The sequence below is a fragment of the Hemitrygon akajei genome, chromosome 27, assembly GCF_048418815.1.
Source record: "Hemitrygon akajei chromosome 27, sHemAka1.3, whole genome shotgun sequence".
NCBI classification, from domain to species: domain Eukaryota; kingdom Metazoa; phylum Chordata; class Chondrichthyes; order Myliobatiformes; family Dasyatidae; genus Hemitrygon; species Hemitrygon akajei.
Genome location: NC_133150.1, coordinates 10,863,254 through 10,877,393, shown reverse-complemented (window position 1 = coordinate 10,877,393; position 14,140 = coordinate 10,863,254). Strand labels below are relative to the sequence as shown.

General features: G+C 40.1%; 1 protein-coding gene across 8 annotated transcripts in view; it reads right to left on the bottom strand.

The window, feature by feature from the left end:
* Positions 1–14,140, bottom strand: part of ppfia4 (PTPRF interacting protein alpha 4) — a 682,729-nt gene that overhangs the window by 93,452 nt on the left and 575,137 nt on the right. For all 8 annotated transcript variants that reach the window (XM_073030364.1, XM_073030363.1, XM_073030366.1 and 5 more), the window contains 3 exons: positions 12,871–13,092; positions 9,393–9,539; positions 4,152–4,286 (listed from right to left, as the gene is read on the bottom strand). In XM_073030364.1, the coding sequence (XP_072886465.1) occupies positions 4,152–4,286; positions 9,393–9,539; positions 12,871–13,092 (504 nt within the window). The remainder of the gene's footprint in view (positions 1–4,151; positions 4,287–9,392; positions 9,540–12,870; positions 13,093–14,140) is intronic.

Sequence of the window (14,140 nt, the reverse complement as noted above, 5' to 3'; positions counted from 1 at the left end):
CGGGAGTGAAAGGATGAACATATATGGAGTGTTTGATGAGTGTTCAAGTACTCTGGGCCTGTACTCATTGAAGTATAGAAGATTAAAGGAAAATTTCATTGAAACCTACTGAATATAGAAACGTCTAGATAGAGAGGACATGGAGTGAACGTTTTCAACAGTGGGAAAGTGTAGGACCAGAGGGTACAGCCTCACAATAGAAAGCTGTCCCGTTAAAATTTGTTTTGTATTTCATTTAACTACATAATTTGTAACTCAGTTTGTCTCTTTTATACCATTTTAACTATTTCCATGAAACTTTGGCTAATTGTGACAGCCACTTAATTGGGCCAAAATGTACTGATCCCGATGTGTTCCAATTAACCGGAATCCAGTTTAAGGTTCAAAATCTGAATTTTCATAACATAAATGTTTTGGATTTTTGGACTAACTTCTTTCGAGATACAATTAACAGAGATCTTCAAAAAACTTCCAACTTTGTGTTGCAGGTAAGTTGAGAATCCAATGTATCAGGGGATTTAATTTTTCGTGCAGTATGATATTATTAAAGTATGGGCATCACTAGCTAGCCCAGAATTCATATCCCAGTCTTAATTGCCCTTAAAAAAATAAGTGCTAGTTTTATAAAACTTGCAGCCTATATTTGTTCTCATAAACTGTCAAGATTGTACTGCAGGGATGATAAAGAAACAGTAAACACTCAGTGGCCACTTTATTAGATACCCCTTGGATGCCAGTGTGATCTTCTTCTGCTGCAGCAGCCCATCCAGTTCAAGACTCAACGTGTTGTGCTTTCAGAGATGCTCTTCTGCACACCACTATTGCAACATATGGTTACTGTCGCCTCTGTCATCTATCATTAACATGGCACACTTGCCCACACAACTGCCCCTCACTGGATGTATTTTGTTTCTTTGCACCATTCTCTGTAAACTCCAGAGGGTGCTGTTTGCGAAAATCCCAGGAGATACTCAAACACTCCGTCTAGCACAACAATCATTCCACAGTCAAAATCACTAATCTCACATTTCTTCCACATTCTGATGCTTGGTCTGAACAACAACTGAACCTTTTGACCATGTCTGCATGCTTTTATGCATTGAGTTGCTGCCACATGATTGGCTGAATGGATATTTGCATTAACGAGGCTTATAGGTATAAGTGTACCTGATAAAGTGGTCTCTGAGTGTTGGTTCAAGCCAAAATGGGGTGTACATGGAGAGGGTGTTGCAAGACCCAGCATTCCCATATAGTTGTTGACATGTGTGGTGAACTACAGATACCTGTCTGGACACGCCCCCCCCCCCCCCCCCCGCTGACTGCTTCTGTGGCTCCTCCCACAGACCCCTGTATAAAGGCAATTAGAGGCACTGCTCCTCCCTCAGTCTCCAGGATGTTGTGTGATGGTCTCTTGCTGCTGACAGTGCTTTCTTCCAGTTAATAAAAGCCTATCTCTCGCCTCACACCTCTGAGAGTTATTGATGGTGCATCAACATGTCTTTCTGATAGTGGGTATTGTGAGCCTGAGAAAACTTTACAAATCACTAGAGTTTTAATTCATACAACTTGTCAGATTGCAACCATCGTTTCCTGCCTTACAGAGGATCACAGTAATGTGACCTGCCTTTGTGTAATACTTGATTAAATGCAAGAAAAAAAGACACTAGAACTGGCTTTTCCCATCTTTTTTGATTATGTACTTCAAGCTGCTTTCTCTTCCACGTGCATCTTGGAATCCAAATGAAAATTCAGAAATTGTATTAAACACATCAAATTTAAAGGAAGACAGGAAAGGTAGAACATATGTGAAATACAAGTAGAAATAGAGAGAGTATAGAAACAAATAAAAATTAGAGAGAATGGAGGAAATGAAAACATTTAACTTTCAGGATAAGGTCACTGTTGTTTTATTCAGCAGTTTTGGGTGAATTTTGCAAAATGTCAATGATCAGCTGGTAAAGCTGCTCGAGACTGGGGTTGAATCCTCACCTCGGGTACTGTCTGTGTGGATTTTACATGTTCTCTCGGTGACAGCGTGAGCTTTGCTGGCTGCCTCAATTTCCTCCCATATCCCAAAGATGGGTGGGAAGGTAGGTTACTGACCACCATAAGTCACCCTTACTTTGTCTTGGGGAGTTTATGGAAATATGGGGAGAACAAAACAATTAAAGGGATTATGTATGATGATCAGCTTAGATTCACTGGGCTGAAGGGCATGTTTCCACACTGTATCTCTCTAGGACTCTATTATTTACTACTCATCATCAGCTTTTTGTGACCCTCACAAAGAACTGACCAACCTTCTGGGTGACAGATGTTTCTCTAATGTGCGTTCCTTACCAGTACTTCACATTTCAAACTTCACTTTCATAACTTTCCCATCCAGGAAAACTCAGTAATCTATCATTTGAGATAAAATCAATTGCAAAACAGGTGCAAGTTCTCAGACAATCAAGGAAGATACACATCCTCAGAAAACTTGAGCCATTATATTTAGGAACAGAACTCTTGCCTTAATGATAAGAGTTGGAGATGAAATAAACTCAGCACATAAATCACATCACTAAAATCTATTTTGCATATCCCGGTGGCATTTGCATCATGATGTGTGGAAGTTAAGAGATGAGAACCACTACATCCATGTTATAGAATCATAGAAAACATACAGCACAATACAGGCCCTTCGGCCCACAAGCTGTGCCGAACATGTCCCTACCTTAGAACTACCTAGGCTTTATCCATAGCCCTCTATTTTTCTAAGCTCCATGTGCCCATCCAGGTGTCTCTTAAAAGGCCCTATCATATCCGCTTCCACCACCATTGCCAGCAGCCCATTCCACGTACTCACCACTCTCTGAGTAAAAACCTTACCCCTGACATCTCCTATGTACCTACTTCCAAGCACCTTAAAACTATGCCCTCTCATGCTAGCCATTTCAGCCCTGGGGAAAAGCCACTGATTATCCACACGATCAATGCCTCTCATCATCCTATACACCTCTATCAAGTCACCTCCCATCCTCCATCGCTCCAAGGAGAAAAGGCTGAGTTCACTCAACCTGTTTTCATAAGGCATGCTCCCCAATTCAGGCAACATCTTTGTAAATCTCCTCTGCACCTTTTCTATGGTTTCCACGTCCTTCCTATAGTGAGCCAACCAGAATTGAGCACAGTACTCCAAGTGGGGTCTGACCAGGGTCCTATATAGCTGCAACATCACCTCTCGGCTCTTAAACTCAATCCCATGATCGATGAAGGCCAATGCACCATAAGCTTTCTTAACCACAGAGTCAACCTGTGTAGCAGCTTTGAGTGTCCTATGGACTTGGACCTCAAGATCCCTCTGATCCTCCACACTGCCTTACCATTAATGCTATATTCTGCCATTATATTTGACCTACCAAAATTAACCACTTTACACTTATCTGGGTTGAACTCCATCTGCCACTTCTCTGCCCAGTTTTACATCCTATCTCTTCATAAAATCAAATGAATAAGTCTAAGAGGAAATGGCAGATTTATTTCTAAAATGATCAACCAATTATTTTTCAGAAACAAAAGACTTTTTGCTAAAGTGCACTGTAAGAACATTTTCCAAAAAATAGTAGCTTAATATTTCATTTGACAAAATCAGATCTTGAGTCAGAATTGCTAGTAAAATCACCTTACGTTGCAAAACAGCACTGAAAAGTTGTAATGTAAATAAAAATGTGCTGTAAGATGCCATTGTAAAAACTATTAGATGCCATATCTTCAGTTATGCAGAAATATTGACTATTAGTCTTAAACAGGTGGTTTAAAGCTCATCCTAACAATGCTTTTAAAAACTTGAGTAAAAGGATGTTGGAGGAGTCGCAAATCATTAGTTAAGCTTTACGAGGAGTTTGCTTTGAGGTTGCTGGTGAACATTGTCCCTTGGTATTTAATGTAAAATCCAGGCCCATGTCTAACAGGCTCACCGCTGCATCCACTCTGTATGTCTATTCTGTAACATGAATTTCACTAAATATTTGCAATACAGATCCAAAAATAACAAACAAAACTTCAAAAACCTTTTTTAAGGAATGCAAAATTTATCAAAATGCTGACTGGATATATTTAGTTAATTACAATGTTTCCCTTCCATTTTGAAGGCCAGTGAGAGGACTCACCTTTGTCAGTGCTGCCACCCGTTGAGCAAGTTCAGCCTCCACCTCAGGCAAGGTCTCAGCCTTCCTCATCGTCTGTTGTAGCTTTTGCTCAGCCAGCTCCAGCAGTTCCTGAAAATGCCGATTCTTCTCTTCACTCTTCATAAAAGAAAAGAGTCACATTGAGTACTACAGTCATATTCTTTTGGCTGAATGACACTCTACACATCACATATCTTTCTGCAGCACTGGAGATTTAAAAAAATCCTATGTCACATTCCACACACAATCAAAATGAGCTGTGAATCAATTAATCATTTGTATGAGTCCACTCTGAATTAGATAGATAGATACTTTATTCATCCCCATGGGGAAATTCAACATTTTTTCCAACACTTGTTGTAGCAAAACTAATTACATACAATACTTAACGCAGTAAAAATATGATATGCATCTAAATCACTCTCTCAAAAAGCATTAATAATAGCTTTTAAAAAGTTCTTAAGTAGTTTACTTAAATACATTAAATACAATCAACCCCGGCACTTTAACATATCTTACTCCTGGCGGTTGAATTGTAAAGCCTAATGGCATTGGGGAGTATTGACCTCTTCATCCTGTCTGAGGAGCATTGCATCGATAGCAACCTGTCGCTGAAACTGCTTCTCTGTCTCTGGATGGTGCTATGTAGAGGATGTTCAGGGTTTTCCATAATTGACCGTAGCCTACTACCCCATACTATTAAAACAATTTACATTACCATATTGAAAAAATTATACATGGAACTAATTTACTTCCAAGTCCCACAAGTCCTACAACACTAAAACAGGATTGTTGCTCACTAAGTCCACACCAATCCTCAAGTATCTATTTAGGCTAATTACACTTAGTCAATCCTAGTTAGACCAATTCTTTTTTTATTCTTCCCATATTCCCAAATATTTATATAAAATTCCCATACTCACCTACAGTACACACAAGGAAAAACTCAAATTAGCCAATGATCATACCAACCTACACATCTTGGGGATATGGGAGATAGTTCATGCAGCCATAAGGAAAATACGTAAATTCTATACAGACAACGTCAAAGGACAGAATTCAACCCAGGCCAGTGGAGCTTTAAAGCTGCAGCTCTACTACTAAATTCCTGTATTTATCATCTTTCTTTTCTTCTGTAGGTTTGGTGTGTGTGTGTGTGTGTGTGTGTGTGTGTGTGTGTGTGTGTGTGTGTGTGTGTGTGTGTGTGTGTGTGTGTGTGTGTGTGTGTGTGTGTGTGTGTGTGTGTGTGTGTGTGTGTGTGTGTGTGTGTGTGTGTGTGTGTGTGTGTGTGTGTGTGTAAGTTAAAAAAAAATCCGGTGCTTGTCAATATCATTTTTTAATCATCTGCATTGACCTGTTAGCACCTTGGCTGAGTGACTCCAGTATTTCTTTTGGAAGTACCTTCCATCACCTTTGTTCCAAAATCAGATTGATCCCTTGATCCTTGGCACAAAAAGGTAAGCTCACAACATGGGGACTGTTCAACCAGCCTTGTCTACCCCTTCCATTCATACCCCACCATTGTTCTTAACATTTCCAGTAGTGGACAAAATTGAGACTTTGTGTAATGAGCCCTGAGGGAAACAGTGGGTTAGTGGTTTCACTGTGCTCATCATTAGCACCCAGGCCTGGTCAGTATTGAAATAGAAAACCATTTGGGAACACCAGCTGCAAATCAGCTTTCTGCCTAAGGAAACAAATGACTCAGCCAGCAAACAGTATCTACGTCAACACTGCCTAAGCTTAAATAACAAACAGCCCATGTATTATAAACAGCATTTGAGAAAAGAACACTCAGCAAAAAGGAAGGAAGGATTGGGATATTCATATATAATTAGCATCTATCAACGGGCTTTTAGCACTTCATCACCATTAATAAAAAATATTCATTTTAGTTAATTAATATATTTACTATTCATTGAGAAACAAGCATTAACTGCGACTCAGTTTTGCTCTGTTCTACATTCTGTCTCCTAAATTGCAGTAAACAATGCTGATCAAGCCACGAGCTGCGAAGCAAAGCATAACACATCATTTTCAACCAACAGTAGTATTTAGAGAAAAATTGTCCAAATGACTTAATAATGCAGACCTATTCTGTCATATGCCCATAACGAACTTATCATCTAATGTTATAACATCTAGTGTTTGTACATAGTTACTAACTGCTCTCTAAATGCAGGATAACTAAAGCTACATAAACCCTCCATGTATCAAACAGTTTCTGATTGTATCTGGAGTTTTAGAAAATTGAAAGCAGACTGGGAATAGAAGGTCGTCTTCTTTTCTGAAGATACAAGATAGTGGGAGTCTCAACAAAACCAGGCACAGTGCCAGTGTTTCATTTTCAGTTAAGTAAGATGAGAGGGCTTCCTCATCTCCCAAGGTTGTTGTTGTGACACCACTTCACCAGCTGATCTATCTCACTCCTCTACAGCTCCTTGTCACCATCTGAAATTCTGCCAACAATAGTTGTGTCATCCACATATTTATAAATGGTGTTTGAGCTGTTCCTAACCACACAAGCGTGAATGTAAAGTGAGTAGAGCAGTGGGCTAAATACAGTTCCTTGAGGTGGAACAGTGTTGACCATCAGTGAGTTATTTCCAACCTACACTGACTGTGGTCTCCAGATGAGGAAGTTAAAGATCCAGTTGCAGAGGGAGGAGCATAGGCCCAGGTTTAGGAGCCTGATGATTATGAAGGTGTTAAATGCTGAGTTGTAATCAGTAACCAGCAGCCTGACGTAGGCTGAGTTGACAGCCAGTGAGATTGCAACAGCTACAGGCAAATTGCAGTGGGACCAGGCCCTTGCTTCGGCAGGAGTTGATTCTGGCCAATGCAACCTCTCAGTGCACTTAGTCACAGTAGATGTAAGTGCAATGGGGTGATAATCATTGAGACAACTCATCCTGCTCTTCTTGGGCACTGGTATGATTGCTGCCCTTTTGAAGCAGATGGGAACCTCTGACTGTAGAGGTGAGAAAGAAGGTGTCCTTGAACACTCCCACCAGCTGGTTGTCACAGATATTCATTGCCCTGTCAAGATTGACACCTTGTGAGGGTTCACCTTCATGAAAGATGTTCTGACGTTTGCCTCCGAGACAGAGATCACAGGGTCACCAGATGCTGCAGGGAATCACACAGGCATAGTATTATTCTCCCTTTCAAAGCGGGCATAAGTAAAATGTATTGAGCTCATCTGGGAGTGAAACATCACAGCCATTCATGTTAGGTTTCACCTTGTTGAAAGTAATGGCCTGCCAGAGCTGACGTGCATCCGATTCCACCTCTAACTTCAAATGGAATTCTTTTTCACTCTTAAAATAGCCTTCCACAGGTCATACCTGGACTTCTTGTATAGTTCTGGATCACTAGTCTTGAATGCCAAGGACAGCTACTGGACCTTAGTTATAACCAAGCAAAGTCATTTATCAATGTACCTCCTTAAAATACATCAAATAAAATGGACAATGATTCAGAAAATATTGTTGTCATTGTTTTAAAAATCAGCTGCAGAATATGGTAATTGAATGACTTTGAGTGCATTAAAGACGCATCATAGCTGAATTCTGTGCAACTGACAATGTTTCCAAGCTGGCTGTTCTATTCATTATACAAATTTAAGCAGAACAGCTCTGATGTGCAGGGTTTTTAATTTTAAATTGAAAGTGCTGCTGACGAGTCAGCCGAGTGTCACAGAAACTGAGGCCAGTAGGTCGCTGTGGCAGGTTCACACAATGAATTTCTCTGCACACAACTGCCACCTATCAGGGAACAGACATGCGTTTTCTCTCTGGGGATAGAAATAATCTAGCCAAAATTGTGCATAGTCTTTGATGAGGACAGTCATCCAACCACTTGTTCAGTATTTATCAGGATGTGGGTAAACAAGCAAGGTTGGCATTTATTGCCCTTAAAAAGGTGCCTGTGAACCATCTTCTTGGACTGGTGAAGGTAATCGTAATGAAAGAATAGTGGCATTTTTCCAAGTTAGGAAATTTGTACAGCTTAGACATGGGCCTGTGGTTGATGCTTTCACTGTCCACCTGCTGGCCTTGCACTACCTGGTGACAGAGGTTGCAGGTTTGAGCGGTCATGTCCTAATAATCTACATGAGCAATTGTAGTGTATCTTCTAATGTGGAGGGAATGAATACTTACAGCACATCCAAGATGAGAAGGGAGAGATTTAAAAGAGACTGAGAGGCAACTTCTTTATATAGAGGTAGTGAGTACCTAGAAATTATCTGCCAGAAGATGTGGTTGAGGTGGGTACAATTGTAACATCAAAGAGGGATTTAGAAAGGTACAGAAAGGGGAGGGGAGGGGCTTGGAGGTTTATGGGCCAAGCATGGGCAACTGGGACTGGCAAGGAGGAGGCTGTGGTTTGCTGGACTAGTTGGGCCAAAGAGCCTACTTCCATTCTGTATTACACTATCAGTCTAATCCACAATCAAGATCCCCCATCGTCCAGGCCATGCTCTCTTCTCGCTGCTGCCATCAGGAAGGAGGTACAGGAGCCTCAGGTCCCACACCACCAGGGTCAGGAACAGTTATTATCCTTCATCCATCAGGCTTCTGAACCAGCACGGATACTTCACTCACCTCAACTCTGAACTAATTCCACAACTTATGGACTCTACAACTCATGACCTCAGTATTCTATATTTATTTGTTTTTGCATTTACACAGATCTTCTCCAATTGCACATTAGTTATTTGCCAGTCTTTGTGTGTAGTTTGTCACTGAGTCTGTTGATTCACTTCCTTGTTCTACTATGAATGCCTGAAAGAAAGTGAATCCTAGACATACACTTACTTTGATAGCAAATTTACTTGAACTTTGAAATCAGGCAAGATGCTTTGACCTGGATAGCTTGAGTGTTAGAACGTAAGACAGTACAGCAAGGGAGCAGGCCCTTTTGCCCACAATTAGATCTTCACTGAATGGAGATGGGGAATGCCTGCTGCAGTGAAAGGAACAGCACAGAGCATAGAAAAGGGAGAAGGAAGTAAACAAAAAGACTGGTCTGGATATTTACTCATTGAGAGCACAGCAGCATTTGCCAAACCATTTCAATCTATAAAACTATCTGGAAATTGCTTTAGTATCTATTAAAGTCAAATTCAAGTTTGTTGTCAGATGTACAAGTACCCATATATCAGCAAGCTAAGTAAATACTCATCTGTATTAACATATTTATCAACTACAAATAGGTTACCTGGCGATGCAAAGATTCTTTATTAGCGAGTTCACTTTCAAGTTTGTCATTAAGATCATGAACTGATGTGGACTCTCTTTGTGCAGCTAGATAACGTTTTTCAAGTGTTGTAATCCTCTCCTCCATGTCCTCCTTCTGTGCCATTGCCTAAAGACAACAAAATGAGAGCTGAATGGAAAAGTGAAATGGAGAGTTAAACCGTAAGTCAGTCTTTGCTTGGTTGGTGACAGTCTGAGGAAAAGAGTTGTCCTTTCAAGCCTCTTGATAATTAAAGCTGGAACTTCAGGAGATCATAAAAGGGAGTTGAACGACCTGAACTGCTCCTCGGCCATGTACTTTGATTAAGAGAATTTTCAAAGCACCATTTAAAGATGCCTACATGATCAGCACTGAGAGGAACAAAAGAGGTAGTGGATGCAGTAATTGGTCATCTCCTAAAATATCTATAGATTATGAAATGATTGCTGTAGACTGGGAATGTCAAATGTAAACCCATTGTTTAAAAAAAGCAAGGAGAGGGAAAACAGATCAATACAAACCAATTACCCCAATTATCAGTAATAGGAAAAATACAAGTAAATTATAAAAAAATGTGATAGCAAGACTCATAGAAAATATTACTGGGATTGGGCAAAGCCAAAATGGATCTATGAAATGGAGGTATGTTCAGTGAACTCGCCCGAAGTTTTTTTAAGGCTACAACTTATTTAGTAAATAAAATAGAACCAATGGATATAATTCAAACACGAGGAAATCTGCAGATGCTGGAAATTCAAGCAACACACACAAAATGCTGGTGGAACACATCAGGCCAGGCATCATCTATAAGGAGAAGCACTGTTGACGTTTCGGGCCGAGACCCTTCGTCAGGACACTTCATGTGTTCAATGGATATAATTGTTTAGATTTTCAGGAGGCCTTTAATAATGTTTGACATAGATGATTATTATGCAGACTAAAGGACATGGGACGGGGTGAGAGGGGGTAACATACTGGCACCGGTTGAAAATTAGCTGAGAGGCAGGAGACAGAGAGTAGAAATAACTGCAACTTTCCTATGGTGGCTAGTGTGACATGTGGTATACTACAGGGATCAGTGCATGGGCCCCAGCTATTCACAGCCTATATCAAGCAACCAAACACAGCATTTTTAAATTTGTCAATGGCAGGGAAGTGGGTAGGGTTGTGAGGAGGATGCAAAGGGGCTTCAAAGCAATTTAGATAAGCTGAGTGAGCAGATAAAGTTGAGTGTGCTGTGCACTTTGGTAGGAGAAATAGAAAAGCAGGGTGATATAGACAGAGAAATGTTAATGCATAAAAGGACCCAAATGTCCTTGCACGCCAGTCACTGAAGAAAACATACATGTGTAGCAATCAGTTAAAAAGACAATGGTACATTGGTCTTTATAGGTAAAAGGTCGTCAATACAGGAACAAAGATGTCCCAGTACAATTATACAGGAACCAAATTAGGAGTGTCACATACAATTTTATCTGCATGACCTGACATGAAGCTTGATCCACTGACTCCTAGGGTGACAAGGCTGTTGTAGAAGGAGAGATCTTTACAAGAATTTAGAGCACAAGTAGGGATCTAATTGAAAAGCACAAAATTCTAACACTTGTACTGATAAAAGACAAGGAGGATGTTTCCCTTGGCTTGTGGGCCAAGAACTAGAGTCAAAATCTCAAGATGCAAGTTAATGACTGAGATGAAGAGAAATGTTTTCACTCCGAGGGTGGTGAACCTTAATGTGGTATGGTGGTCAATTTGTCGGGTATATTTGAAGAGGACATAAATTGATTTCCAGATACAAAGAGCATCAGTGGGTCATGGGGAGAGGGGGATAAATTGAGATAGATTAGCAGTGATTGCACTGAATGGTGGAGCAGGCATGAAGGACCAGATGTCCTGGTCCTACTTGTGTTTTTCTTTGATTCTATGTCTTTTTGTGTGATTTTGCTAAGAGCTCGTCCACATCAACAACTCTGAATGCACATTAGATAAATAGCATCTCAAAGACTATGAAGTTGGTGGAAATTTCCAATATCAGTTCATTTAGTCAGAGAAGAACTCTGTCATTATCAAATATGCTCCCCAAAAGCACTGACTTGTTCAATTGATATCTGATGTCATTTAAAGATTGATACATGTAGTTTTCATTTTGTGGACAGCCTCAAAACTTAAGATAACTTTTCAAGCACAAAACACCAATTCTTCTTCTTTTCCCCACTCTGAACACTTACCTCTTCTCACCTGCCTATCAACTCCCCCTGGTGTCCCTCTTCCAGAAATGAATGGCTTGTCAAATGCATAGCGTTTGATCGCTCTGGGTCTGTATTCACTGGAATTCAGAAGAATGAGGAGTGACCTTGTGTAAATCTATCAAATGGTGAAAGGCCTTGACAGAGTGGATGTGGAGAGGATGTTTTCTGTGGTGAGAGAGTCTAAGACCAGAGGACACAGCCTCAGAATAAAGGGCCATCCTTTTAGAACAGAGATGCGATGGAATTTCTTTCACCAGAGAGTGGTGAATCTGTGGAATTCTTTGCCACAGTCAGCTGTGGAGGCCAAGCCTTTATGTATATTTAAGGGAGAGGTTGATAGATTCTTCATTGGTCAGGTCATGAAGGGATATGGGGAGAAGACAGGAGATTGGGGCTGAGAGGAAAATTGGATCAGCTATAATGAAACGGTGGAGCAGACGCAATGGGCCATATGGCTTAATTCTGCTCCTATATCTTTTGGTCTTATGGCCTCTCCTATCAGATTCCTTTCTCTCCAGCCCTTTACCTTTCCTACCCACCTGGCTTCACCTATCACCTTCTAGCCAACCTCCTTCCCCTCCCTCCATCTTTTTATTCTGGCATCTTCCCCCTTCCTTTCCAGTCATGAAGAAGAGTCTCAACCAGAAATGTCGATTGTTTATTCATCTGTATAGATGCTGCCTGCTGAGTTCCTCCAGCGTTTTGTGTGTGTTGCTTTGGATTTCCAGCACCTGCTGAATTTCTCATGTTTACACATCTAGTGAACTTAATTCAATTCAACCTAAAAATCAGTTTCTTTCCACTTCTTGGTAAAGGGAGCTTTCAATGGCTGGTATCACCAGTACTGTTAGCTTTAGCCCTGGTATTTGAATGATGGACACTTGCATGGCAAGTTCCTGTTTTGATTACACTAACACAAAGTATGAAATATGAGCTGAAAATCCAAGAATCATATAATTCATATGTTACTCTGAAGACAGGCATTCTTCTGATAGAAATCCAAGAATGCAAATAGATTTGAAAAGATTTTTTTGTTGCTGAAACTGAATATTTACAAAAAAGCAACTGCACTTCTACTTAAAAAATTGCAAACTATTGAACAACTTGCATAGATTTCAGATAAAAATATATATTTTTGTATAATTCAGAGGTAAAGAAAAAATGATGGAATGACAGTTGATTAAAATGATTTCAATGTGGTCACATCTCACCTCCCTGATGTCTCTCTGGTACTTATTGTTCATCTCCTCAGATCTGATCAGATCCTTCCTGGCTGTATCCAGTTCTTCCTCTAGTTCTGCCACACGTGCTGATAATGAGGACAGGCGGTCTTTCATCTGTGACATTTCAAAGTTCTGTTTCTCGAGCAAATCCTGCATCTCCACAACCTGACTAACCTCATCATTGGGATCAATGGAACCATTTGAAAGCCTCTGCAAGGATAATGGCACAACAACAGATATAAAAGGCATCATGTTCTACATGTACTCATCATTGGGATCTGTCATCATTGTAAGTTCTTCGACCATTAAAGTGAAATGTAAACTACTAAAATAGCTTCATTTTAGAAAGGGCTTACAGCAATCTACTCAGGCATATTTAACTGGTCCTTATTGAGATATAAGTGTGGATTCAAATTGATCTGTGCAGCTGAATGCAAATTATTGTTATAAAAGGGCAAATAAGTTGTGACAATGACATCATATAAATGTCCCAGATAATTCTGCACTAATTAAGCACCTCAAATGGAAGAACTGATGGGGTAAGTAATAGACTACATGCTACTACAGTGCATAAGAAGTCCATATCATTTATTCAAAAGCATATGTACAAATACAATTTGCAATGATGACCTGTCCTCCACTGTAACAGAACACAGTAAGTCAAGTTGTAAGAAATTAATACAGAGAAACAGGAATATTTGTGGAAGTATTTTTCAATAAATATAAATGTAAAATGTCTCACTAAGATTCACAGTAAATGTTTCTGGATACCGTGTGAAATTGTTATAATTTGAGGCAATTTTCAATCCATCTACTGCACATGGCTGGTGATAGATAAAGTTACTGCAGTATTTGTGCCTGTCATGAAAAAGACCAACAAAGCAATTCTATTCCCGTTGCCCATTAGGGAGATTTTTTGTCAGTATAAATAAAATCTCCATTGTCATTGAAATATAAGATGTCTCAGATTCCTGGCAAAGGCAACAGCAGTTGCTTTTAACAGTGATCTGGTCTAAACTTTCTGACCGACAAAGGTACTATATAGACCAGGGATGGCCAACCTGTGGTGCAGGTGCCAAAAGTGGTGCACTGGATGATTAGAAGTGGCGCATTACACCCCAGTGATAATAATAAAAAAGTCAGCCTACTCATGCAAAAAGTATTAACCAAAAACCGATTTGTAGAAAAGAAATCTATAAAAGGAATGTTGGCGTGTTGCAGGTTTTTGCCAGTCAGTTTACAATTGACACTCGTGCGC